The sequence below is a fragment of the Pipra filicauda genome, unplaced genomic scaffold (genome assembly GCF_003945595.2).
Source record: "Pipra filicauda isolate LSUMZ 115617 unplaced genomic scaffold, ASM394559v2 scaffold116_size3395265_pilon, whole genome shotgun sequence".
NCBI classification, from domain to species: Eukaryota; Metazoa; Chordata; class Aves; order Passeriformes; family Pipridae; genus Pipra; species Pipra filicauda.
In genome coordinates, this window is record NW_024103618.1 from 564,428 (window position 1) to 591,854 (window position 27,427).

The following is a 27,427-nucleotide window of genomic DNA, read 5'->3' on the forward strand; positions in this document are numbered from 1 at the left end:
CAATTAGAACTAGATAGGTTAAGAAAAGAAAGAATGAATGAAGTTGCTAAGCTACTATTGGAAGTTTTCTTAAAGTGGCCTCTTAGAGGACTGAAAAGTAATACAGGTATCAGGAATAACCCTGGAAGTTATAATACAACATGTCCTTTTTACTTTAGCTAAATGAGTTAAAATTACCATAACATGTAAAACACCTCTTCTGACACAACTGTGCAGTTCCTGCTACAGAACATGTATGGTGATGAACCCTTCTAAATGTGTTCATGTACTTCTGTGTGCTCACAGTAATAATTTCAAGTCTGTAAGAACTCAGCAGCTCTCTTGCAAACTTCAGTGGTCCTTACCCGTTTCAGCTATGGCTGTCCAAACCACAGATGTCTTCTTGGTGTTCTTGTAATGAGAAAGCTATTTATTTTCCTATATCATGGCTGAGATAACAGGTTTGTCACAGAGTTGACTATTCACAGAAACTTTTCATTTGTCAGTGTACCAAACTCTGCTATTTTAAATCTCCTATTTCTAAGCTGACTTCTTGTGAACTTGTCAAATTGGAACTGCTTTCCTCTCTGTCAGTAAAACCACTCAGTTTTTCAATTCAGTCCCTGCTGCTTCTTAGTTTAACTCTCTTCCTTTTGGAGAATATCTATGATGGTTCCAATTAAATGGCACTACCCTAAATTTTTTTCCCTCATTTGAAATGTTTTTTGTTTTGGTTTTTTTTTCAGCACAGTAGTTATGAAACATTAAACAGAAAGTAACAATTTGCTTGATTCTACTTTTAAAAGAGAGAAGAGATAACAATAGTCAAAAAATCTACCAGATGGTTCTTTTAATAAATACATTAAAGTCTCTTTTATTTTTCTCCATTTTTAGCGATTAACAAAAACTTTCAGACCATCAAACCAGTTTTCACAATCTGCCGTAAATTTGCATTTCACAGAAATAATCCTGACAAGCACTAAAAGATGAACGTTATTGGTGCAATAATAAAACAATATAAGGCATATTTACACCATCCTTACATACAGAACACTGTACACACAAAAAAATCACAGGTCCAGAACAAAGTTAATTCAACCCCTTAGACGTTTTACGTTTATAGGCTTGGTATCAAACAAATAGTTCTCCAAGCAACAGACAACCTCTTGTTCTTGTGTGATTTATTTGTAACATTGTGCTCATGCAAAATAGGTATTTGCTTTATTGCATTAACATTGAGAGAATGTTGAGAATTAGTTCCAAAATCTGTTCAATTGAATTTTAAACCCTGTTTCTCTTCATCCTTAGTAAGTCTGAGTCATCTTTATTGGTGACATAAAATGAGATGTTAACTGATGATTGAGATTTTTATTTGGTAAGTTCCAAAACAATAATGAAGCCCAACTGACTACAGTTAGAAAACCATCTTTCTTAACCATGCACTTTTTTCTTTGCTATTATGAAGTGGTTTAGATGAGATGTCTCTTGCATTTTTAAAGTTTCTATCTTTTTATATATATTTTTAAAGAAAAACATGTACTATCCAACATCCACTGTTCACAGAAAGATATAAGCAGCAGGAATAGCTCTGGTGGCAGAGTTGGCCAGAAGGAGGACATCAGTAAGTTAGTGGCAATGTAATAAACATCAAATGCCCCAGAGATACGTCATGAAAGAGTTGATCACTATAACCCATACTTCTGTAAGAGTTCGGATTGCCAGGGACGTTTGCGCTCTGGAAAGTAATCTGGAATGTGGATTTTTTTAAAATCTTGGATACATTTTCTCATTTCTTCCTCAACACTCAGCTTCTCACACACCTTCTTTTTGGAAAGATTTGTTTCTCTGGACTTGCTAATGAGAGTTTGAAAGAGTTCACTGTTCCTGCGTTTGTCTGGAGGTGGCATCCATTGTACTGGGGCCTTCTTAGATGGACGATCCAAAGTCAGAGTATTTGGCTGGTGGGCTGTGGATGGTTGAGTGCTGGTGGCGTTTTCTTGAGGGGTGCTGGCTTCCGAGTGGCTGTCACAGCTTGAGGTGGACAACTCATTACAGGAAGTCCCACTTTCACTGCCCTTGTCCAAGACTTTGTCATGTTTTCTTTCTTCATGGTCTTGTTTTGGGGAAACGGTTCGCTGGGGGGGCCCTAATACAAGGCAGGAGAGAAAAAGTATTAAGCAAGCACTGGTTTACACAGAAAACTGATCAGATACCATTTAGAAAAATGTGATTCAGGGTCTTGGCTGGCATAAATTGGTAGCATTTCGTTGTAGGTAAAAGAACTATACCCAACTAATACACAAGTTGAAGGTCTGGTCCTCAAAATTCTCACTCCTAAAAATGTTTACAGAAAGAATAACTTCACTGCCTGTCTGAGAATCCAGGTAATGAAGTGTGCATAATGCTCATGAATTAGCTGCAGTGAAAATCCTTGCTGGTAAGTTTAAATGAGCTAGTTTGCTATTATACTGCATGAAGTTTATTATGATAAATTAGATTTTGGCATATTAGGGAAATACTACTGTACAATTTGCATGGTCTTCACTTGAATAAAAATATTCCAAGGGCTTAGATTCATCTTTTTTTTTTTTTTGGAAGCTCCTGAACAGTCTACTGATACTATTCTCTGCAGATGTCAACTCTGCAGAAGCCCTGGACCGAAAAAGGAGTATCAAACCTTGAATAACAGAGTGATCACTCACTGTTGACAGTCTTTAGGCTTTTTTTTTGTATCCTACAGTGACTTCACCACACTTCTTACTGTCACTTGTTAGCCCAGACTTGCCTTGGTGCAAGCTCAGAATTCAGCCATACACCTCGTACCGCACAAGCTGGCAGGGGAAAGGCGGTTATGAAGTTATGAGTACAGAGGCACTCTGCCATGGCTGGTAGAACGGCCTGCCAGCCTCTTGGCAGGCACTGCTCAGCACTTCACACGCCTGAAAATTAAATCTAGGCTGTTATTCTCTCCATATATCATTTTTGCTTTGAAGTCTTAAGCAAAATGAATGTGAAAATTGGGTGGTAGCCGCTAAATCTGTGCGAGCATTTTCATTTTTGAAGCCTTATTTCAACACTCCAGATGTGAAGTGAAATTATGCTTTGCTGACATCACATAAACGTCACAATCTTAATTAGGACACTACCTTGAGCTGACAAATATCTACAGATTTCAAGAGGTGTTGGATCAGACCAAAAGGAAACATTTCAAAGATGTTTAAATATCTAAATGAAAATGTACAGTGGGGCTTCAATGGCAGTTGTATGCTTGCTACAAATCCTAAAAGTGTCCAAATAGGTTAGGTATCTAAATATCTTACAGTTTACCCAGACACTACCAGCATCAGTTAGCTGCCTTTGGCTAGACCAAAAGTCAGGGTATGACAGCTCTACCTTGAGTCACTGGGACAGAGTTGGCAGGAGATTTTTGATTGACTTAGTATTTTGTTCAGAATTACAAATTAGAAATACAATTACAAAGAATGCAGAAGCAATGTGAACACTCCAGTGTCTTTTTGACAGTGTAGTTCTATGATTCAAAGGAATCTAAGAAGATTGAAATATTTTATGAGACACAGGGGAAAACAAAACAAAGCAAAACACAAAGGAAAATAAAGAATAACCTAACAACAGCAGCACTGAACAACCTGCTTTACTTTTGTTTTAGCCAGCATCCCAGGATGCCATGTCATGTTTCTGTAGTCTGTCTAGAGAAACCCATGAATAACCAAGAGCCAATGAGAGGTAACAATCCATCAGGGCTTGTATACATTATGCAGAATGAAAAACACAAGCAGTTTTCTACTTCATTATATTCAACCCAAATATTTAACACATGGTTTCAGCCATTTCCCTCCTCCTTCTCTTCCAGAAATATGTTCACCTTCTTAAATAGATTTACATGACTTCCTTCTATTGTTGTATCTGGCATTTCATACCTCAAACTATTATATGAATATGCTAAATTGACAGTCAGCTGGCATTACGGAACTACTCTGGCTTTGCAGCATGCAATTATAGAAGTGAGTAGTTAATCAGACAGTGATTTCAGTATCGTCACTCTGATTTTCCATAACATGATTAACATCAATATCTAATCTAGTTTACAATCTTGGCTTCTTCAAATATAACAGCCCACTCTAAGACTAAGAAACTAAAGTTTTCTGTTAGCAATATTCTGTAGTCTTCAACTCTCTTTCCTGCCCATTTTTTTTTTTTGCTGTAACTTCATACATCAAGATGTTATTTCTTGTTGGTCTCATTATACTTAGTTCTTTATAGGTATTCCTTGCTTTTCATGGGCTAAAATTTGCAATGGATCAACTAAGGATCAATTTCAAAAAAGCACTGCACACCTTCAAGAATACAAAAAAAATCCATTTTCTGCTATAAGATTATTCAGCAGTGTGACAGTAGGCAGGTATTTAAATGCTTTTTTGGATCACAGCCCTGAGATTCAGTACCTTACATCACTGAGCTCTGTATGCTTCACTGAATTGCCTAAATCCAGAATTACTTTAATCCAAACACAAGTTTCTCCCACACCTCTCCTTTTAAAAATTAACAAATCCTCCCTCACAAAGAATTCTTTATATGCCTCTGCACTGCTTTCTCAGTAGTGTGTTATTAACAGAAGCAACAGTTCTGCTAGAGGGGAGGTTTTTCTCACAATATTTTCTGCCTACTGAAACGCAAAAGAATTTTTTAAATATAGGAAAGAATCCTCAAAAGGTTTGTTTAATTTTCAACATCAGGGATTATCAGATAAATTTAGCTACATTTCTAATTCAGAAAACATCTCCTTATTGCCCTCTATGCTGCCACATTCTCCTCTGTACCTCCTCAGCCATTTCAGAAGAACACTAGAGATATTCAAACAGTTCAGTCTACCTGAAACTACTCATTTTCTAGGAGTGCAGAATAGTTCTTAAAAACACAGAGAAAGCATATTCGCCTCATTGTGCACATAGGTTGGAGAAGACCTTATAGATCAAGTCTAACTATTAACCTTACACTGCCAAGTCCACATATGACACTAAAAAAATCACTGATTTAAAACCTGTCTCTTCCGCTCCTGCCCCTTCTGGGATCTCCCACCTGCTGCTGGTTCCTCAACTTAGAGAAGTTGGAATTGAGTCACTGTATCTTGTTCCTCTCCAGTTCATTCTCCTCTACAAAGATACATCCAGTTGCCCTCTCTACTGCCCAGTTCTTCAAAACCCAGGTAGCACTTCTCCTCCAGGCAGCTCCAGTAGACATTAATCTTCTCAGTTCTTCTTTTTCCTTTAATGTTCTTAAATGGCTACATGTCTCTTAGAAAGTCAGAAAGTGAACTAGCCCTTTTCCTGGGCTTACTCACCACCTCTGCTATGATGGTGTCATGGTTTAACCCCACGCAGCCACCAAGCCCCACACAGCTGCTCACTCACTCCCCCACCAGTGCGATCAGGGTGAGAATTGGAAAAGTAAAAGGCAGAAAATTTGTGGGTTGAGGTAAAGACAGTTTAATAGGGAAAGCAAAAGCACACATGCAAGAAGGAAACCAAAGAATTCATTCACTGCTTCCCATGAGCAGGCAGGTGTTCAGCCATCCCCAGGAAAGCAGGATCCCATCATGCATAGTGGTTACTTAGGAAAACAAACACCATAACTCCAAACATCTCCACTTCCTCCTTCTTCCCCTCACTTTCTATTCTCAGAACGATATCATGTGGTATGGAATATTCCTGTGGTCAGATTCGGTCACCTCTCCTGGCTGTGTCTCCTCCCAGCTTCCCATGCACCCCAAATCTCCTCACCAGCATTGCGGTACGAAAAGCAGAGAAGGCCTTGGCTCTGTGTAAGCTCTATTAAGCTCAGCAATAACAAAAACATTTCTATATTATCAACTCTGAGTTCAGCACAAATCCAAAACACAGCTCCACACCAGCCACTGGGAAGAAAATTAACTCTACCCCAGTCAAAACCAGCACAGGTGGCTACTAGACTTCCAAGTCTGGTAGACTCAAAAGAACATCTTGAAGATATTTTTCTGATCAGGAAGGCATAATTACATTTACTTTGGCTGTATTTATTCCTAATCTGTGTTGCTCTCTGCACAGATTTTAGCCAATATTTCCTGATAGAACTGACTGATAAAAGAATCACTTTCAATTGCTACAAAATATGCATGGAAAATTATCTAGAAACTTATAAACTTAATTCTCTGAAGTGAAAATCTGCTTCTACCAGTTATGACAGCCAAAACAGAAACTAGAAGTCCTCTCTGAATTCCTCAACAAACACTAACTGAGCAACAGAGTTCCATTCAGCAACGGAACATGGCAAATACCACAGCAAACCATCCACTGGCCAAAAATTGTTTGTTGAAAATTGTAACCATGTACTTCTGGAAGTCAAATAAACATTACATAAATTGTTGTAGATATTCATGAAGTGCAGTCTAAATAACTAATTGGACATATTTTAGCTCTGTCTCCTGCATCAGGAAACAAATACCACACTGGACACAGTAAAAGAATAAAATAATGATCTTCTGCTTATCTATATTTCAATTTTTGTACGCACTTATTTTCTTAAATATTAATACAACAACCTTAAAATAAAGGAAACCATATTCAAATCCAATAAACCTGAATGCTCCATAACATGGCTTCACGAAGAGCAAATCCTGCCTGACCAACCTTGGGGCCGTCTATGATAGAGTGACTATATCAGTGGACACAGGAAGAGCCATGGATGTCATCTACCTGGACTTTTCTAAGGCCTTTAACATAGTCTCCCACAACATCCTTATCTCTAAACTGGAGATAAATGGATTTGATGGGTGGACTGTTTGGTGGATAAGGAATTGATTGACAGTCGCATCCAGGGGGCAATGGTCAATTGCTCAATATCCATATGGGCATCAGTGACAAGATCTGTCCCTCAAGGGTCTGTAATTGGACCGATACTCTTTAATGTCTTCATGACATAGATGAAGACGAAGATGAAATATAAGATTCACAGATGAATCGAGTGTTCCCTTAGCAACTCTGCAGATGACACCAAGCTGAGTGGTGTGATTGACATGCCTGAGGGATGAGATGCCATCCTGAGGGACTTGGACAAGCTTGAGAAGGGGGCCCATGGGAGTCCCATGAGGTTTAACAAGGCCAAGTGCAAGCTGTACATGGGTCAGGGCAACTGCTGACATCAATGCAGGCTGGGGGATGAACAGATCAAGAGGCATTGGCAGTGCTGGTGGATGAGACACAGGATATGACCTGGCAATGTGTGCTCTAATTGCAATTGGATTTACATTTTTAATGATTGGGATAGCTATTGGACACTGTATGATTACTCATTTTATTGCTTCTGCTGCTTCTGTCTTTTCTCCTACTCTCATCACCCTCGTGGACAACCCATGAACTGAGGAAAAGTCCGTGGAAGACACTGTTTCAGCTACAGGGTGGTGTAAGGACTGAGAGCCCAGTTGCCTGTCTCAAACACTGTTAAGGCCACAGAAGGACTTTGCCACGACATAAGCACAGGATGGCGCTAACTCCAGGCCTGGTAAAGGTGAGATCTGGTTAGCACATTCTGGGTAATCACCCAGACAAAAATTCCCACTGTGGAATACTGTGTAAAGGAGCAACTGCTCGTATGCATATCACTGGTGAAACAAAGGTCACCCCAAGTTATGGGACAGATGGCATCTGTGACCATCAACAACCACCAAAGCCCCTCCTTAATATGCCTTTTCAGATACCTGGAACTTGGACTGTAAGATAAGCCCCCTACAGTGGGAACTTGAGATAAGATAAAGGTGGTATTATTGTCTGGGTGTTATCTCAGACATAGGGAAAGTTTAACAAAGCTCGGGGCGAAGAATGTATCACTGATTATGGACACAAAGAAAGCAGAATTTACAGACCATGAGGAAAGCTGCTATACTGAAATCTGCTCTGACTGGGTAAAATGTAATTCTGGCAGGGGGAGATCATGACCATCAACTCAAGGTCCACAGACCCAAGAAACCCACTGACTCAAAAGAAGAGAAAGACTTAGCATGTGGACTAATTAGCAATAGAAGTGAGGGAATCAATTAACCAACAGAATAAGAGAACTGTGTAGCCAATGAGCATTAATTCCTTTGTTTGCTAAAATGTATAAATGATGGAAAGTTTTGAATGACCTCAGGACCCCCTCCACCAAGAAACCTAGGGTGAAGAAGGACCAATGGGACGTAGCTGGATCCATGGATGGTGACCATCTTCTGCTTGATCTCTCTCACCTCCTTCTTCACCCCTCTGTTTTCTATTTTTTTCTATCTCTCTTCCTCACATTCACTGTTAAATAAAATCCGCATTATTGACAAGTCCAAGCCTATAGACTTGTCTGCACATTAATTCAGGCAGAGGCATCTCTCAGTAATCAGATCTTAACATGTTCATAGCTCAGAAAGCCAACATCAAAAGCAGTGTGGCCAGCAGCTCAAGGCAGGTGATTCTCCCCCTCTGCTCTGCTTTCATGAGACCCCACCCAGAGAACTAGGTCCAGCTCTGGCGCCCCTAACACAGGGACCTGTTGCAGTGAGCCCAGAGGAAGCCACAAGGATGACTAGAGAGCTCTCCTATGAAGACAGGTGGTGAAAGTTGGGGTTGTACAGCTTGGAGAACAGAAGGTTCCAGGGACACCTCATTGCAGCCTTTCAGTACCTAAAAAGGGCCTACAAGAAAGATGGGGAGAAGCTTTTTAGTAGCACCTGTTATGATGGAACAAGGAATAATGATTTTAAATTAAAAGAGGGTAAATTTAGACTAGATATAAGGAAGAAAGATTTTGCAATGAGGGTGGTGAAGCACTGGAACAGTTTGCCCAGAGAGGTGGTGGAAACACCATCCCCAGAAACGTTCAAGGTCAGGCTGGACGGGGCCCTAAGCAACCTGATCTGTTTGAAGATATCCTTGCTCATTGCAGGGTGGAGTTGGACTAGGTGGCCTTCAAAGGTCCCTTTCGACCCAAACTGATTCTCTCCTCTCCTGAGGTCAAATGCCCGTTTTCTTGTTTGCACAGTGTCAGCTGCATGAACTAACTTCCTCACTCAGCTACTCAGCCCTACAGTGTCTCAAAAATAATTTGTTTATAATTCAGTTTATTTTTACTGCAGAATGTAAAAGAAGTTGTGAACACTTGCATAGATTGCTGCGATTAGCTATTTTAGTAACTACTGTGTTGACATGAAAAATAGAAAATCTTAGCTCTGGAGTGCCACAGTTATAGCTGGATGCAAGACATGTATATAAGAGTTGAAGCTGATATAAAAACAGTCATTTGGAAAAAAACTCATAACAAAAACTTTAAATGTGTTTAATATGCAATACCTCAATCAAGAAGAATAGAATCTGTTAGAGATGCTATCTTTCACTGTTGTTTCAGAATATATGCATGAAAAAAGTGGACTGATTTGAGTTTTACCAATCCCCTTGCCAGCACTATAAAATAAAGCCTGTTAGTTGATTTAAATAAAAACCTGAAATCTTGAGTCTTTTTATAATGTCATTTTAGTGAAAACAATGTTCTTGCAGGTCTTTTATCTTCATAATTTCCTGTTTCTTAAAATGTACTGAAAAACCCAAACCCCAGCCTTACTAGATACAGTCTACTGAATTAATGAAATAATCCAATTAATTATATCAGTTCCTTTGAACTGATATAGCTATACACAAAACTAATTATTGCATAAGCAAAAAATATTTAGTAAATATATTTATGAGAACTTCAACAAACATCTTCAAAAAGATGTTTCTTCTTTCAAGAACATCTTTAAAAATTGCAGCAAAATTGTTAATAAAATTATGGTATAAAATCCGGAAACAGCAAAAAAATCCCATGTTTCTAATTGATTTCTTAAAAAATGAAAACAGGAGGGCAACAGAGTTTTAAACTGGCTGATTTTGCTGGATGGCTTAGAAACATAATAGCAACGAGAACAAGGGTTATTTTTATTTGTAGCTGCAGAAGAAATGATACAACAATATTATTTGCAGTTTGAGTCAGAATTTTTGCATGCTTGAAAATATTGACATTATGTGATTTTCACATGATTTTGCATGAAATGAAATTTTCCCCACATTGTTTTGCATAGTGAAAAGTCTTTATTTTTATAGGCTACAGAGGACCTTTAGTCTGGGACACAAATAAGTTAAACACCTGAATGAGGTTCTCCTCTACCTGCTAATTCAAAATGACATTATATACAGAGTGAATATAAAATGAAACCTTTTGTGTTGTATGATTTAATCCTAAGAATCTAAGTAAAATTAACTATACTATATATAAACTATATATTACTATATAAACTATATATATTAACTATATATACATAAAATTTACAACCATAGAAAAAATACTAATCAAATCTCACATTATGATGGACTTATCCATCTAATATATCTAGGCGTTTTATTACCTTCCACCATGACTGGAAGTATTACATGAAACTGAATGCTTAGAGAGAAGTCACCTGTGAAATCTGATGACAAGTTATGGCTACTGTGGGAACACTTTCATTACCAGAAGTCTGAGTACTTAATATCACACTTCAGTAGTAAATGATTACCTTTTATGTCTAATTTCACTTTATTTATTAAAAAGATTATTTTTAAAAGCTATAAAAGGATAGCTCTAAACCCCTGACATTTTCAGTGGCATAATAATGGTATTTTAGAAGAAAATCCTGTTCTTAGAGCTTGGCTCAACACATGAATTCAAGCCCTGAGATGGGCACAGGATTCAGCTTGCCTCTTACCACTAGAGTTGTAGGTTAAAACTGTAGCTTTAGGGCTGGCAAATCTACAAAGCACTTCCTGACCACTGCACTCTGTCCTATTTAATGCACTACAAAATTAAGCTAAATCCATTGCTTGGATCCAGCAGTGAGAGTTTATGTGAGTTTAATTCCATACAGCTTGTCACAGAAACTTTGCTACTAATTTTAGGTATTGCAATTTACATCTAACTTAGTTCTGGGGGTTGGAAGGAGGAGGGGAGCTGGAAGGCCATGTCCCAAGAAATGTTTATTATGAGGTTAATATGGAGGCCTATACGTGAATTAAGTGGCATGCAGTCCTCAGCCATCCCTCTGCCCATGGATGAATTTTATCCATTATGAACATTCCAAACAATCAATACTAATAATTAAGTGTATAATACGAGAAATACCTAAGTGCTCTTGACAAGTGGTGCACTTATGGGAAAAATTGAAGAGTTCAGCATAGAAATTTCTGTGGTATAAAATTTTGTGTGGGAGTCCTTATGCCGTGTGGCTTCAAATTGCTTCAAGTAAAAAAAAAAAATATATTCAGTTTCCAATTTGGGTCTCATATGGTATAAAATTTCAAACCACTTTTTGAATTAAAGGCCTGATCCAAAGAATGCTTAGTGTATAATAGTGAAGTATTTTTCAGAAAGGAGGATTGAAATTCAGCCTTTCCTATCTTCTTCCTCCTTTGAGATGAGTGATGAATTGCTATGGATAGCCAAATGCTCACACTTTCATGTTCTTTGCTCCAACTGAGGCTTGGCTTTAGTCACTGCAAAGCAGAATAGCTTCAAAAAAATGAGAAGAATGTCTCTTTCACTTTCGATTACTTCAGGGTAAAATATTCATTTGGAAGAAGCAAGTTAACTTCCCTCAGGCACAGGAGAGAATTAGTATCTGTGAGGCTTTGATTTATTACTCTGCTAAGTCCTGAACTCTTGGGTAAAAGGCCAGCACTGTTGACGTATCAGCTTCGGTGCTTTGAACAGAACCTGAATTTTACATGATTTAAGAAAGCCAAGCAAGTTGGCTTGCAAATGAGACTGCTGCAGAGGGGCTTGTGAATCTCAGAAGGGGTTTCTTGACATGAAGAATAACACTTAGGTTACACACATTTTATCAAAACAGTTTTGTAAACCATGCCCTATGCTCTGGCAAAACTTCAAATTCATATCTACAGGGCATGTAAACTGGTTTGGCTTCATTAATAAGCTGATTCTGAGCTGAGTCTGGGTCCAAAACTGCATTTATTAAAAAAAAAAAAAAATTAAGACTTAAATGTTGACCACATTTAAGTCAAAGACAACACTCTGTGACCTTAAGTTCCACAGAATTAATTAAAAAATAAAGCCTGTTCATTCTAGCGTGAATGCAAAAAATGATCTTAGAAGGAAAGTAATTTAATGCTGAAAACATAAAGGGTGAAAAAATACTGTCTTTTCTTAAAGAAAAAAAAAAAGGAAGTTAGACTGACTTCTATAACTTTACATACTTTACTCAAAAAGGATATTTTTACTGGCATCCCTAGACAATTCATTTTTAGATGAAGCCAAGCAAAATCACTGCAAATAATACTTTAGCCCCCGAATATTTAAAAGAGAACATATTAGTTCTATGTTCTAAAGAAAACTTCACCATATACTTAATTATCAAGTTTGTTAGAATATAGAACCTATAATAATGTGTTCAATGAGTCATTGTAGACAAACTAAAGAAATGATGAGATTTTTTTTTAAAAAATCATGGAGATCGTCAGAGATAAAGGCAAAGTATACTCTTTGTTTATTTGGAATTGTTATACTACATTTAGAATTTAATAGAACGTGTAAATTTCCCCATAATACTTCCTCTCCTCTACTGCCAAACCCATCTCACATGCTTTGATTCCATCATAAAATTTCAAAGTGTGAACTGTACGCTGAAGTCTTCTTGGTAATGTTTCATAATATTAAGAAAGAATTTTAGGAGTGTTTATTTGCTATTTCATGGACATTTCAATAGGAAGAATATGTCTGTGATTGCACTCTTGATGAAGCCTTTTATTTAAACCTCCTTACCTGCCATGGTAAGATAAAAAGACACTGTGTAGCGACAGCAGCTGTATTGGGCATAGCTCCCACAGGGGAAATTACCCTTTAATGGTGTTCAGCTCGATGGTGTGTGAATGGTTATGTGGTACTTGAAGTGAATGAACAAATTCATCTTTCAGATTAGGACCACATGCCTGTAAGTGATAAGTGCTTTGTCTCAAAAGTAAAAAAAAAAAAAGAACACAACATAAAAATGTTTTTCTGTCACATTTACTACCACCTGATGTTAAACTAACTTCTAGAAAGGACACAGTAGAATGAATGAAATAAATCAAGGAGGAAAATTTCTTTGCTTCTTTCCAGTCAAGTTGTATTTTAAATATTAACATTATTCATGACATCAAAAGACTAATTAGTATATATAAAGGCAACTATTGTTGTTATTTGGAATGACAGAAGATACACAATAAACCATCTGTGCCCAGCTTGAATTCATTAGATATTTCACCTGAATCTTGTTTTGAACAAATGACCAACCCACGTGCCTTTCATTTGTTACTTTACCAGCTGGGTTCCATGCTAGGCCAAAGAGTACTTAAATAGGAGAGACAGAGTAAAATTCTGCCAGGCAATTTGTTGCGTTCCAGTAAAACCAATGAAGAGTCTGCAGGTTTTTATTAAATATATTAATCTTAAAAATTTGAAGTAATTCTGAGAAATGTCTTTTCTAGGTAGGTAAGATAAAGATGACAGGAAAGGCCAGTAGTTTTTATATCCAACTACAGAGTCACACATTGAAGATGACATTTCTATTTTCTGAAGTTAGAGATGGCTACTGCATTAATGCCCTGTTGGACATATGAGAAGAAAACGAAAAGTTTGGAATAGATAAGATACAAACTGAATCAATATCAAAAGATTCAAAGCCAGGAAACCACCAATATTGCCAATATCTACCCCCGTGTATTATGCATGACAGGTTTTATCCATTTGGGGATTATATCACTATGTTAGTACTTTGCAGCCAAAGATGTCAATCTGTCTGATTACTCTTAAAGAGAGCACTGTTTAGCAAACAGGTTGCACAATCTTCTGCAAAATCACAGAAGGAAAATTAAAAAGTCTACTCCAGCTAAAGGAATACTGTAAAGTTATCTGACAAGTTCCTAGCAGGCAACACAAACTTTCAGAGTCAACCAGATGCTTCACATTTTGTATATTAAGTTACTTGGTAAAACAAGACTCACTGAAGCAGTATAGAATTTTCTTCCTGAAGCAAGATCCAGATGTCATCACATTCTTCAGTGGTGATCATATGCTATATCACTCTCTGCTAACAGCAGAGTAATAGCAATAAAATAAAAATATTATACAAGTAGCAGTACAACTGAACTTGATCTTCAGATTGGAGGGATTTGGTTATTTTAGAATGAAAATAATTTGACACAAACATATTTTACATGTGGAATGGTTCATCTGTTCTTCCCCCACCTGCAGAAATATTTTTCCCTTGCCAAAAATCTGAAAATGTAGGTACTTAAAATAATTTTAATGCTTGAAGGAAGTCTCAGAAATTAATGCACTGGTATACATGACAAATGAATAGAGCTATCATAAAAAGCATGCTTCTTCCATAACTTCACTTGCTACACTGAATAGCCCCAATTGCTTGTATTTCGGTAACATCTCGGCAACATCTGGCAGATGTTCCTGCCATTCATTTACAAACCATAAAGTAGGTTCATGCTCAGCTCTGATATTGCCTTTTTTTCTGGTTATTTTTGAGCAATTATCAGTTAAGAGCTAAAATATTTCATTCCGCCCATGAAAAATACTTCTTAGATACCTATTAGATGCAGTATTTCCCTAAAAGAAATAGTTAATTGATATTAAACTCTACCAAATTATAAACTTGGCCAAGTAAGAGTGATACTCTCAATATACCACAAAAAGGAGTTACAGGAATGATCAGAGGTGGAACATTTGGTCATGCTGCTCTTAAGATTTCAGTGCTTCTTTCCCCAAACTGGTGCTGGCAGAAAGTTTACTTCATTAACACTGATCATAGAATCAGCTGGGTTGGAAGGGATCTCTGAGATCATCAAGTCCAACCCTTGATCCACTACTGCCTTAGTTACTAGACCATGGCACTAAGTGCCACATCCATTCTCATCTTAAAAACCTCCAGGGACAGAGAATCCACCAATTCCAATGCCTGATTACCCCTCTCTGTAAAGAATTTCTTCCTAATATCTAACCTAAACCTTCCCTGGCAGAGCTTAAGACCATGCCCTCTTGTCTTACTGATAGCTGCCTGGGAGAAGATGAGTGGAAGAGAGTTCCTTGACACAGATCCATCCATCTTCTACTCAAGCCCTTGTAGCAAAGGTACCTTCTATTCTTTCAACACCCAGGGTACTGGGTACTAGTAGAGAATCTCAGGGTCAAGGATGTTAAATGTCTTAAAGCTGTTCTTTCTTAAAAGTTTTCTTGTAATCACCTTAAATGCAGGATTAAGTTACAAAAAGAAAGAAAAAAAAGCAGCTAACAGCATACTTGCAAAAGCTCTATTAAAGGTTGACCTTGGCTGGATGCCAGGTACCCAACAAGAAGCTCTAGCACTCCCCAGCCAGACAGTGGAGAGAATATAATGTAAATGACTTGTAGGTCGAGATAAGGCAGTTTACTAAAGCAAAAGTGAAAGCTTGCACGTGTGCAAAAGTGAAGTGGAAAATAACAAGGTTTATTCTCTACTTCCCATCAGTGAGTGATGGCCTGTCACATCCCAGGAAGCAGGGCTTCAGCACGTGGAGAGGTTTCTTAGCAGGCAACCATTGTAAATGAATGCCCCCCCTTAGCTTTCATATCTGAGCTGACATCATATGGCATGGAATATCCCTTTGGTCAGTTTGGGTCAGCTGGCCTAATTGTGCCCCCCCCTCTTGATCTTGCCCTCAACTGAGGAAGGAATGTTACAGTGCTGATGCTGTGCTCAGCAGTAGCCAAAACACTGGTATGTTACCAACACCCCTCTAGCTACCAATGCAAAGCACAGGACTGTGAGGGCTACTGTGGGGAAATGAACTCCAGCTCAGCCAGACCCAAAGCAAGGGCACAAGTGACAGAAAAGAAAGACAATCACTCCATCTTCATGATACAGAAACACATCCTAAGGCATCTCCCTTAACCTGTGGCTTTAGAGGCTCAGTTCTATTTCCTATCCTATTTTGGTATCCTCAGACAACATTTCAAGAAAACAGCTGTTGGCCTGGGGAAGGATATGGACTTCTATATCCCTGTTTATCCCTGATACAGCGCCCCGTTCCCTGGGGATCCCTCTGAGGTTGCTGGTTATTATCATTCCCTTTTCTCATCTTCCCTTTTCTTCTAAGGACATATTTATTTGTAAGTCAATCAGGAATTTCAGTCTGTTGTCAACCACATTACTGGCTGCTGCCTTCTGCTTTGTAAATATTAATATTGGTTGGGCATCTGCTCAAGTGTGAAATAGTCTTTTAGCCACCAGGTTTGTGTTTGGCTACGCTCTAATCAGACTTTCAGGCAATGTGAAGCTGAATGTCTTTTCACTCAGATAAGCAACACACTTCTTTGAATCACTCACATTTCTTTTTTTCTAAATTCATTTAAAATTCTCAGCTGTCAGATGTGGCTCCCTATGTGGCCATATAAATGTTTCTGCCAGAACAACAGGCAACAGAGGGATGAGAGAGCATATTCAAGGGAAAGGACTGCACTTCTCAGTGATGGTTTACAGCAATTTGAAACATACGTGAAGCAATTACTTGCCACCTTCTGACACACACAACCATTAAATATATTGACTTAATAATGTCCTCATCAAATACAGTTTACTTTCAATAAAAGGATATGTGGAATGCAAAAAATGCCATCTCAAATACAGTCTACTAGTCAGAAACATATTTTAGTGGAACTTCAGGGATTCAGTCACTTCAAAAATCACTGCTTCTCTCTTAGAAGCTCCAACATGGACTAAAGCAAAGGAAGAGTGATTAACACAGCAATTTCAGGAATTTTTGCTTTGACAGTGTCTTGGAAGGAAGATTATTCGTAACTCATTGGTAAGAACTCTCCTGTTTGGGGATTGTCAGTGGATTCAGTTACTTTGTTCTAACAGCATGAGCAACAGGAAAAAAAACCCAAACAATAAAAAAGGGACAGGATCAAATATCACCTTTGTGGCTTGCTTCCCCATTCAATTTCAGATACTAAATTACAATTTTTCCTCAATACTTTTTATTTCTATTTTTCTAGTATCATCTCGTATGACTTTGTCAATTACATTGTCAGTCGCTTTAGATAAAATATGAAATCTTCACTTCTTCCTTCCAGTTCTCTCAATTTTACAGGTTACTTTCCTAAGGACATGCCAAATAAATTAATGCTACTGTGGCTTTACAGAATGTGTATAAAACATGCTAGTAGAAAGTTGTCAAAATACTATGCACTGGCTTTGGTCTTAGAAAAAGTCTCATATTAAATAAACATGTTGGACATCAGCCATCTTGGCAGGCTTACATGATACTTATGATAGCACTTTAGGCAATAAGCAAGTGCAAAACATTGGGAAAGGCACACTTTAATCAAGTCTGCATTTTACTTTTGATTACTGAGAACTAGCAGTGAATTATATGAACTGGATAAGGGTCCACAGTGAATTACCCTAAGGATTCAAACATTAAAAGGGGAGCAATTCTGGATATACTCAAGATCATATCTGTAGAGTTCATGCCTTTCCTTGCTGGTCCCTGGGATAACAGAAATGTCTCAATCTGCAAGAATTCTGTGAAAAGACCAGAAATGTTTGCTGAAAGCTTTCCATAAGTAACAGTGATGGTCATCAGCAAAGTCTTTCTCATTTCTGTGTATGCAGTATGAAGTACATTTCAGACTTACATTTCAATGGTGTAGCAGTGCCATTCACCTATTTTATCATTAGGATCGGGTATATGAAAAATACAGTAAAACAATATGAAATTTATGGGGCATAGCATTTCTAAACTATGTAAACACATACCAATTACCCACTATCTTTAGATCCAAATTCTTAGATCACCCTTATGGAACAATTCAAAGCATTAACTCAAAGTAGGTAGCTACAGAAAATCTGAAAACACATGCTGAAAACAAAATCATATTTATATGGTATACATTTAAGTAAAAAACAAAATTATTGAGTATATAAAGGATAATGAACTCACTCTGCACACAACATATTGTCCTCTGCAAAAAGCAAAATCATTTGTAAATAATTTGCATATTAAAGTGTTATATATGCTTACAAAGTATTATGACTATATGACATAAACTCAGAAACAGATAAAATACCTGAAGGTTGAATTCATGAGATGAATTCTCCTTGGGAAACAGTGAAACCACAGAGATTAAAACTACAGTATAGTAAAGACAATTAAGTTCTTAACAGAAATCCTGAGTACTTGCAGAACAAATTACATTTTTGACAGGACAAAACCAAAAGCATTTAAGGCACAGTCACACTGGTCACACTTAAAAACTGAAAACATACAAGTATTCCAAGAGCAATTGTAAAATTTCTTCAGACACTTCTTAGATAATACTTGAAGACTAATACTCAGATAATACTTGCAGACTATGTTCTAGCAGTAGACTACATTGTGCACAATGTAGCTGGGCTGCATCATCATTAATTAATAGATAACCTTTGCCCTGAACATGTTAAAATCAGGTTAAAACATGACAAGAAATAACAGATAGGAAGAGATAGAGAGATGTGAAGGTACAAAAAAATGGCAAACTGCTCATCACGATAGACTGGTTGTTTCAGACCAAGAGCTGTCTAATCTTTTGCCAAAATATATATGAGCAGCATAAAACCAGAGAGCTTTAAGGAGGATTTTGAAGAGTAATAACACAATAGCCTCCAAGGTGACATAATTACAAGCAATAGAGAAAGTCACCATGGTCTGGTTGGAGATAAGTTTCTATTGCAACACTAAATGACAGGACAAACAAGGTGAGGACAGGCAGATAAAGGCCTAAAGCGTGAGGACAAGCAACCCACATCTGACATAAAAATGGGACATTCAACGTAAGAACTGAGAAACAAGGGTCAACACAATGAACTACAAAAATTATTTTTTTAACAACACAAAGCAGATGTTCTGGAAACAGATAAAGTAATGTTTTCCACTGCTAGATACTGGCATCTGGGTGGAAGAGATGGAAAACAAAGATGCTTTTTTACAAATATAATTTAATTCAGATTTCTAAGTAAGTCTATTTAAGGCTTAAAATCTAAGCTGCTTTTAATATTAACAAAAGCACCCATAAGCAATTTCCATCCAAATATAAGACCCTGCTTCTTCAGTATTATCTGAATTTAATGTGCATATAATTAAAAGTGTCAGTTGCCAAAAAACTTTCCTCTGTCCTTGGTTAAGCAGCTACATCGGTCTATAGAGCAATTAGTTCCTGGCTGACCTTTCCATGCTTTCCTCAATACTTTCTACCACATTCTCTTGCCTCAACATAGCTGTTCCCAATAAACTACTCCCATCTTCTTGCAGGGAAACAGCATCAGATCTCTTCTGAGCAACTTTAAGCTTGTAAAATTGGTCCTACAGAAACTATATACCCTTCTGATTCAAATTTGCTTACTAATTTAACATGATGTGTGATTTGTTGCCTGCAATATTTATTTATTCCTTAAATACTTCAAATATTTTCTCTAAGGTGACCACTGGTTGCATTCAATAGTTGCATTTACATTCCATCCCTGAACAAGTAACAAAGAATCTGATTTACTAGTCCAGGTATAACCAGCACTGGAAAGAACAGGAAGACTTCATCCTCCTCTTATTTCAAATGTTTCACATATTTATCAGGAAACACAATACACATAACTGAGGTATTTAGTCACTTACTAGATTTTGCAATTAATAAATTATGACCATCGCAGACTGAAATGTGTTTTTTTAAACTGATTCTTTATTTAAATATTAACTATATTTTCAAAGTTTTTAAATAAGAAAATTATAAATAAAAAAGCATGGACTGCTTTCCCAATATTTGGCAAATTGAATACCAAATAAGTATTGAAGGCTATCCAAAGAGAGTGAGTGACAGTGTTCTTTAGGGAAAATTTAATTTCTTACATTATTCTTAGAAAATTTTTTTAACTAAATATATTGAATCTCGAGAGATTCACAAAACATACCTTAGCAATACTGAAATAAATCTACTATTAGTCAATATCTAATTTAGCCCTAATGGACAAAGAAAACAAAAAAAGGCCTACAAGAAAAAAGTATGAGAATTTCAGAGGAGAAATATACAATCCGCCACAATCTTACATTCCAGTAAATTATCTGAAGAATGTTTTAATTAGGAGCTGAGTGACTTTCGTAGCTTGGCATAGCAAAAAAAAGAATGAGAGCAGGAAAGAAAAATACATTTAGAAACCAACCTAGGAGAGTGAACAGACAGTACTATTGAAAATTTTCACATCAAATTTCATTTGCTAAACAAACCTGAGCAATTTGATGCATTTTATAATTAATCAATTTATAATGAATACAATCTTATTTTTTATTAATTGGCATTTTAATTGCATTCACATAAGACATATAATATTTTAGTTTACAAAAAACTAAACCACAGAAAAAGTGAAAATAATAAAAAAAAAAGGCAGTTGATATGAAAACACATCTTTCTTCTAACACCCATAAGGCTTGGGAATATTTAATCTTTCAGAATACAAGGCTCATCTGTTCCCTTACAGATGCTGACATGAGTCTGCAATAACAGTTGCAGTTCCGTATTTGGAAGTTTCAGTTTGAGCAGCTCAAATTGAAATCTGCTTCTGACTACAGCTGAGGTGGTGCTTCTTTTCTGTCACCATCCACGGGTGACAAAAAAGACCAGTGTATATACATTAGGGCTGGTAGAGGCCAATGGTGTAACTTCACTGACTCAGATCTTCAAACTGTCCAGTTATTAATCAGTGAAGGGGCTCTCTGTACCCTTCTCACTTTTAGTATTGCCCAGAAAGGAATCCAGTATCAAAATACCTCTCTGTTATTATATTTATTGGTCTTATGCTTCCTACATACTTGTTTTCCCTACTATTTTGATTCCTGTGTAAAATAACTTCATTTAACCAAACTTTATCAATGATAGTGTATCTTTCCTATTCAGCTGTACATTGAGCTTTCAAATATAACAAGGCAGTTACCCTGAACAAATTGTTTTTATATCTGAAAATGAAATTTTCTTTTGCATTTCAAAGTCAATATTAAAGTCAGGGTTTTCTGTCTCAGTGCCTGAGTTTCTCCTTCTGTAAAATGTTAAGTTGTCCCTTCCGTTAAATGCTTCAAGACCTGCTGCTGAAAATGTTATATGACAACTGGATACTAATAATATGCTAGATTAAATCCCACTGATTTCTTACAAATTAAATACCAAATTTATTTCAGGGTTACCAGTTAAAGAACAGGTGGGCCAAAAGAAATTAAAATCAAATTCATAAACTAGGTAACAGGTTTATCTTATGTGACCATAGAAAAGGTCCCTCTTGTATATTCTTACTACTATTTCTGGTCTGCTAATGTGTGGTATGTCACAGTATTACTCCAGATTGACAGATTTAGGAAAGCAAAAGAAGTCAAAGTCCTCAGTGGAAAAGATGAATGAAAATCCAGTGATTACAATATTGGTTCTTCTGCTGCTTCTGGTTGACTGATTTTCACTCTACAGTCAAAAGTTTATTAAATTATCCCTTCCTATTTGTTTTTTTATGGGACTTAATGTCAGTGGACGTGGAAAAGAGGAAGAAAAATGTGCAGATATAGGATCCTATATTCTTCTCACGAGATACTGTAACTTGCACACTTCAGATCTAGCTTTTGTGTTATCCTTAGTATGCACAAATGGCACAGCTTTAGAGCTGCCTTTACCCCAGACAAGGTCACTGACAGGACATGCACACTGGCAGGGACTTTTAGCAACAGAACAGAAACTTCGAGATTTCCTTTGAAACAGACTGTCTGCATTTAAAACAAAAACAAAAGAAATGTGTACAGAGAAGTCGCTTTTCTGGTATATCCTTTTATTTCCCCACAACCAAGCTCCACAAACTGGGAACAGTGACTGCAATATGGTGCTATTTCATTACTCTAGCTGGTTGTGTTCTTCCTAATTATACTAACATCAAGTAAGAGGCACAATCTTAGCTACATGTTCTGTTTCTTTAGAGAAACACTTTAAACTGGATTCTTTAAACCAGTCATGAAATACTTTCTGACACAAATACCACCAACTGTTCCTTATATTAAAACCAAAATGAAATCAAAGAACAATCTTCACAGAAAACTTACTAGCTTCTTCGATTGTACTTTTCAACATACTGTCAATGATACTCTTTATAATTTACACTCTTCAGCAGACGTTCATAATAAGAAAAAAGAAAACACTTTTTTTGTAATATCTAATCATAGTTGAGATATTGGATTTTTTAAAATATATCAGGGTCTGGAACACAATTGTTTCTTCTCTTGCTCAAGGTGTATTTTGACTTCTGTCATTTGTTTTAAGATATACCTTTTTTCATTTCAGCAAGTGAGATGCTTGCTGTATTTCTACAAAATAACGTAAAGAAAGCAGGGAAATCCACATAAGTTAAAAAAAAAGGATCAAAGTTATTTAATAACTTTCAACATTTCTTCTTAAAGCTACTTTTTTTTTAGGAAAAAGTAATTTAAATCCATGTGCTTAAAATATTTTAGTTTTTGATGAAACCCATATTTTTCACCGAAAAAATATTTCAGCAGTTTTTTGTGAACACAACTAGTGCTATATTTGCCACATCTTACACCATCCTATGTCTGTGACACAACTGAACCAATAGTTTCACTGATCCCTTTTATGATATTTGTCAGAAGCTATTTTAATGTCTTTATATGAAGAATAAAAGGGAGAAAGAGATAAAAAATTGCAACAATTTTAAGGTGTATGGTAAGATAATTAGATAAAGGGTATCTCTGTATTATGCAGCATCTATGGTTAATGCACATGCAGTACTAAAAATACAGATATAGAAATACATTTCTACTAATAGCAAGATGTTATATAATATATCCGTATAACAAAAAATGTCACTTATTTCCTCAGCAGCTGGAGGCAAGCAATTATTTCACAATCACCTCCCTTGCTTCCTACTGCTATTGTTGCACTCAATAATGAGAATTTCAATTCTGGCACTTTCATATGGTTACATTTCTTATAGCATGGCTTGGATTCTGAACACGGTTACACTCCTGTGAATCCAGCTTCACACTAGCAGTGCTGATGAAGGTGCTCTGGTCTTTCATCATGCTCACAACAGAACACAAGTTAGGTTCAGCGAGCTCATCTCTTTTATTCTTATATATTAGCCTGAAATGTGCAAGAGAGACACACTCCTATATTCAGCAATGTTACAGTTGGACCTGGAGGTTCTCAGCTCCTCTTCCTTTTATCACCTGCTAAAACATCTTGGTTTCCAAAAACTCGGAAATGCTTTCACGGTCATTAGGTGTTAGGATTATATACTGTATTGGAACTATTTTGTTGCCCTTGTAGTTAATTTTTTATAGTTCCTGTTTTTTTAAAACATAGCTGCTAGAAAAGGATGCTTTTAGATGACGAATTATTTTCTGCCTTCTGGAACAACCTCAGTAGGCAGTCCAGGCACACTCATATGGACAGCTAAAAGCCTGGAAAGTGGGAAACTCTGCTAGAAATTGTAAGTGTTTCCAGAATGAAGTGATAGCTGAGTTGAGTTTCTTAGTATAACATGCTGCACTTAGCTGTAGAAGTTTGACCACATATGCCTAAATCTTCTCTTTTTGATGTGGCTTTCAGCTTTCTCCTAACTGAAACACAGCTTAGAGATATTTGCCACTCTCGTCTCATGTAAGCAATGAAAAATTTCAAGGTTTATCCCCCTCATGTTTCTTTGATAAAGACTTTTCTAGGCACATTGAGCATTTAAGTTTAATGATAAACTCTGAGCAAAAGCTTATGGTTGGGAAGTGAATGAGTGAAAGAGCTCTGGAAATGGTATATGCAGTAGCTGGTCAGAGATAAAGCTAACAAAAGTAACATTGGGTGAAAGCCACCATAAATCATTTTTAACTGGGACATAAGTACCCACAAGAATGTGCCATGCTCCTTTTCCACCCTGCCTGCCACTGCATGTTTCTAGCATCACTTGGTGATGCCTGTCCAACATTTCTTTGAAGCATCCATACAGGAAAATAGGCACCTGCCTCTTGCAAAGAGGTACATTGCAGTGCTGACCATGTGGCCGATGGGGCCAGACATCCTGCTTGTGTTTGACTCGTGGCTGGATGCCCTAATGCTTACCCAGCCTGAACATCGGGACAGGGTCACCCAAGAGAGCCCCCAGGGAAGAGCTGGGAGCTAATGCTCTCTAAGGAGAAGCATCAGTGCTGACCTTCAAGACATGCTGCAAAACTGCTTCCCACTCCTTTCAGCTCAGGAACACTAGCTAGACAACCATGTCAATTAAGCCTCTTGTTTTTACTTGAGCATTTTTTCATAAACAAATTAAACTCTTGCTTGTATCAAGGGATACCCTGAGAATGGGCTAAATTTATAGAGAAGCAAATATTGTCTGATATGCCTGACTGCAAATGTAAGAAACAGTGATAGTCACTGAATGGCAGCCCACAGCATTAAACTAACCCCCTCTGTGAACAGCATGTCTTTTCAGGATTAACAATTTATGAAGTTAATGCACATCTAAGTATGCAGCTGTCCTTCTCTATTTTAATAACCAAAATGAAAGTGTCACCAAGTAAAGGGGAAAAAAAGCTGTTTCTCAGTTGGGACTGTATAGAAAGCAGTGGCAGAGTTATTCTCTGTGCTGTAAAATGGTACTAACGAGTTTTGTCATGGAGATTAATAATACTAGATAGACCGCGTACATATTTATACACGGTCTATCTATTTTATATGTAAATATGTATATTTTTCCTGCTTGCCATCAGTTTCTTGGACTTTGGTGATGAATGTGCTATAAATACTTTCATAGGAATAGAATCTGCAGTGGTACAAAAAGATGAATTTTGAGCAATAAATATTTTGCTAAGATATCAGTATTATGAAACTGTGCAGTACTGATCTGCAAAAAGCCAGGCAAGAAGATGACTGATATGGGAATACAAAGGTGGCTACACACCTGAGTAAATCGGAGGCGAAAATGCATTGAAAATTAAATTATTGAACTAGAGAGAAGTAACAAGTGGCTTTTTTGTTCAGAATCATACTTGAGTGTCATTTAATATTCATAGTAATGACTTCTGACAGAAGCATGCTGCTAAAATGTGGTGACTCAAAGGTGAAAGTTATCAGTTAAGAAGGAAGATCACACTGATGAAATGAGGTGATGCTGAAGACTTAAATGATAAAAACAGGATGAAATGCAATGGTACAAAATGCATCTAAGTAATTATTAACAAGAATTTCTTCTTTAAGCATCTGAGTGGTAAGAAAAGGAGAGCAAAGAATTGGTTGTGCTAATTGATCACAGTCCCTCCAAATAAAGTAATATAGCTACTAAAGAAAAAGTTGTATGGAATTCCAGAACATGACAAGTGAGGCATACCCAGAAGGAAATACTGTACTGTTCTACAAGGTACAGGTAAGACCTGACCCAGAATGGAGTGTTTCATTATGGCCTCCCATGCTTACAAAAGACAATTGCAAATTAAAGAAAGTGCTTCTAGCTGTTTTGCCTTTTTTATTTTTTTTTATTTGAAAGCCCAAAAGAAGAAAAAGCAATGCAAACAGAAACGACAGTGTTTGAACAAAAATAAGTTGACTTTAACCAATTATGAGTTCAGAAACTTTTTAACAAGCAGGACAACAAGGTTTTGCAGTTTGATAAATCTGCAGTTTGATAATCCACACAGGATTATGTGTAGTTACTTAAGACAGTACAAATTCAGTAAATTGAGAATTATCTTCCAGCCACATCTATGAGACCCCAAATCAGCAACAAGTTAGGGATTGATCTGCCTAGATGACTTCCTTATAAGTACTTCTCAAAAACTTTTGATAAATAAGAGAAAAAAAAAATCAGAACCAGGTTTTCCTTGAATTGCTTGTGCTGTGGGCTAACTAGTTTTATTCTGGGAATTGCACACCTAGCAGCTTTGCAGACCACTTCCACCCTCAGTGCACCCAGTGAGGGCACCAGGCAGAAGCAATCTTTCCTCCCTGTGCCCAGACTACGTAAAAGCGCAGTGTACAGCTTACAAGAAAATAAATGCAATGTGCTTTTTGTCATGCCTCACAATGAACCTGGTCAGTTATAAACGAAATAATTTTTATTAATCCTGCATTCTGCCCAGAAAAACAAACAAACAAACAAACAAACAAACAAACCCTACCCAACAGGTCTTCCTGGGCAATTTGCTCTGCAGCTGGCAGTAGCACATGTATTGCACACATGATGCTACAAACATGGTGGTATTAGCCAAGCTCTCAGTAGAGCATGTGAGACCAAGACACTGTGTCCAAGACACTGACATCCCTGACAAGAAAGGACTACAAAATATTTTGAAGCCAGATGAGAATAATAATCCAAACTAAAAAAATATTTCACAAACTTTATACTGGTAGGAAACATGATGAGACTGTGTTAGAAGATCTGCTGGATTCAACTAACTTTTATTATCTATTTAAAACTATGTATGCTGCTCTTGATCTTTTGGAAACTGTCTTAACAGCTCTGTTTACGTATAATGATAGTAGGTCCACCTTTTAGTGAAACCCTGTCATCACAATTGGTGATTATGTACCCTACATGCTGTTGATTTCACAAGACTTCATCACTTCCATGGCTGTCAGTCTCAGCACTCGCAATGTTACGTTCCTTCCTCCCACACTGTAATTTCTTTAGCACAGGGCAGGCAGTGGAGCATGATGTTTATGCTGCTATCTCCACTGCTGTTGCTACTTCATCTAACGCATCTGTGATACAAGTTGCTAAATCATCATGAGAATAATAATGAGTTATGAAGCAGGCTATTTATTATACTAGAACTATTCACTAATGGTATTTTTAATGTACATTTAATTTCCATCATCACCACAATCTGCATAGAGCTGCCTATAAGTCTAGAACAAAAGCAAATAATTGTAATCCAGAGTCATTACTGCTACAGGTTATGAAGTAAATTTATAAACACATATGAAAATCTTTCCTGTAATTCAGTAAGGTTACTCCTTTGGGGTCATGTTAGTATTTCCCTAGTTTATCTGCATGAAGCATCAGTTACTCTGTTAAAAAAATAGTATACTGTGTCCACTTCTGGGGCAAAATGTAACACACTTTGCTCCTCTGAAGGTCTCAGCAGCAACTGAATACAATATTTGCTGCCACTGGACCCTAAACATCTGTTCATGGGAGAGGAACCTTTAAGGTTTCTTCTATATTCATCCTGAAAAGCCTACATTTATATTTATACACCTGTGCCGTGATTTCAGGGGGGAAACTTAGACTTACAATCCCTCTGGAAGCCCAAGC

The 27,427-nt window shown here is 37.0% G+C and overlaps 1 protein-coding gene across 1 annotated transcript in view; it reads right to left on the reverse strand.

Moving 5' to 3' along the window:
* Positions 1–812: 812 nt before the first annotated feature.
* Positions 813–27,427, reverse strand: part of KCTD8 (potassium channel tetramerization domain containing 8) — a 99,253-nt gene continuing 72,638 nt past the window's right edge. Inside the window, exon 2 of the mRNA XM_027717731.2 lies at positions 813–2,125. Within this exon, the coding sequence (XP_027573532.1) occupies positions 1,665–2,125 (461 nt within the window). The 3' untranslated portion in view covers positions 813–1,664. The remainder of the gene's footprint in view (positions 2,126–27,427) is intronic.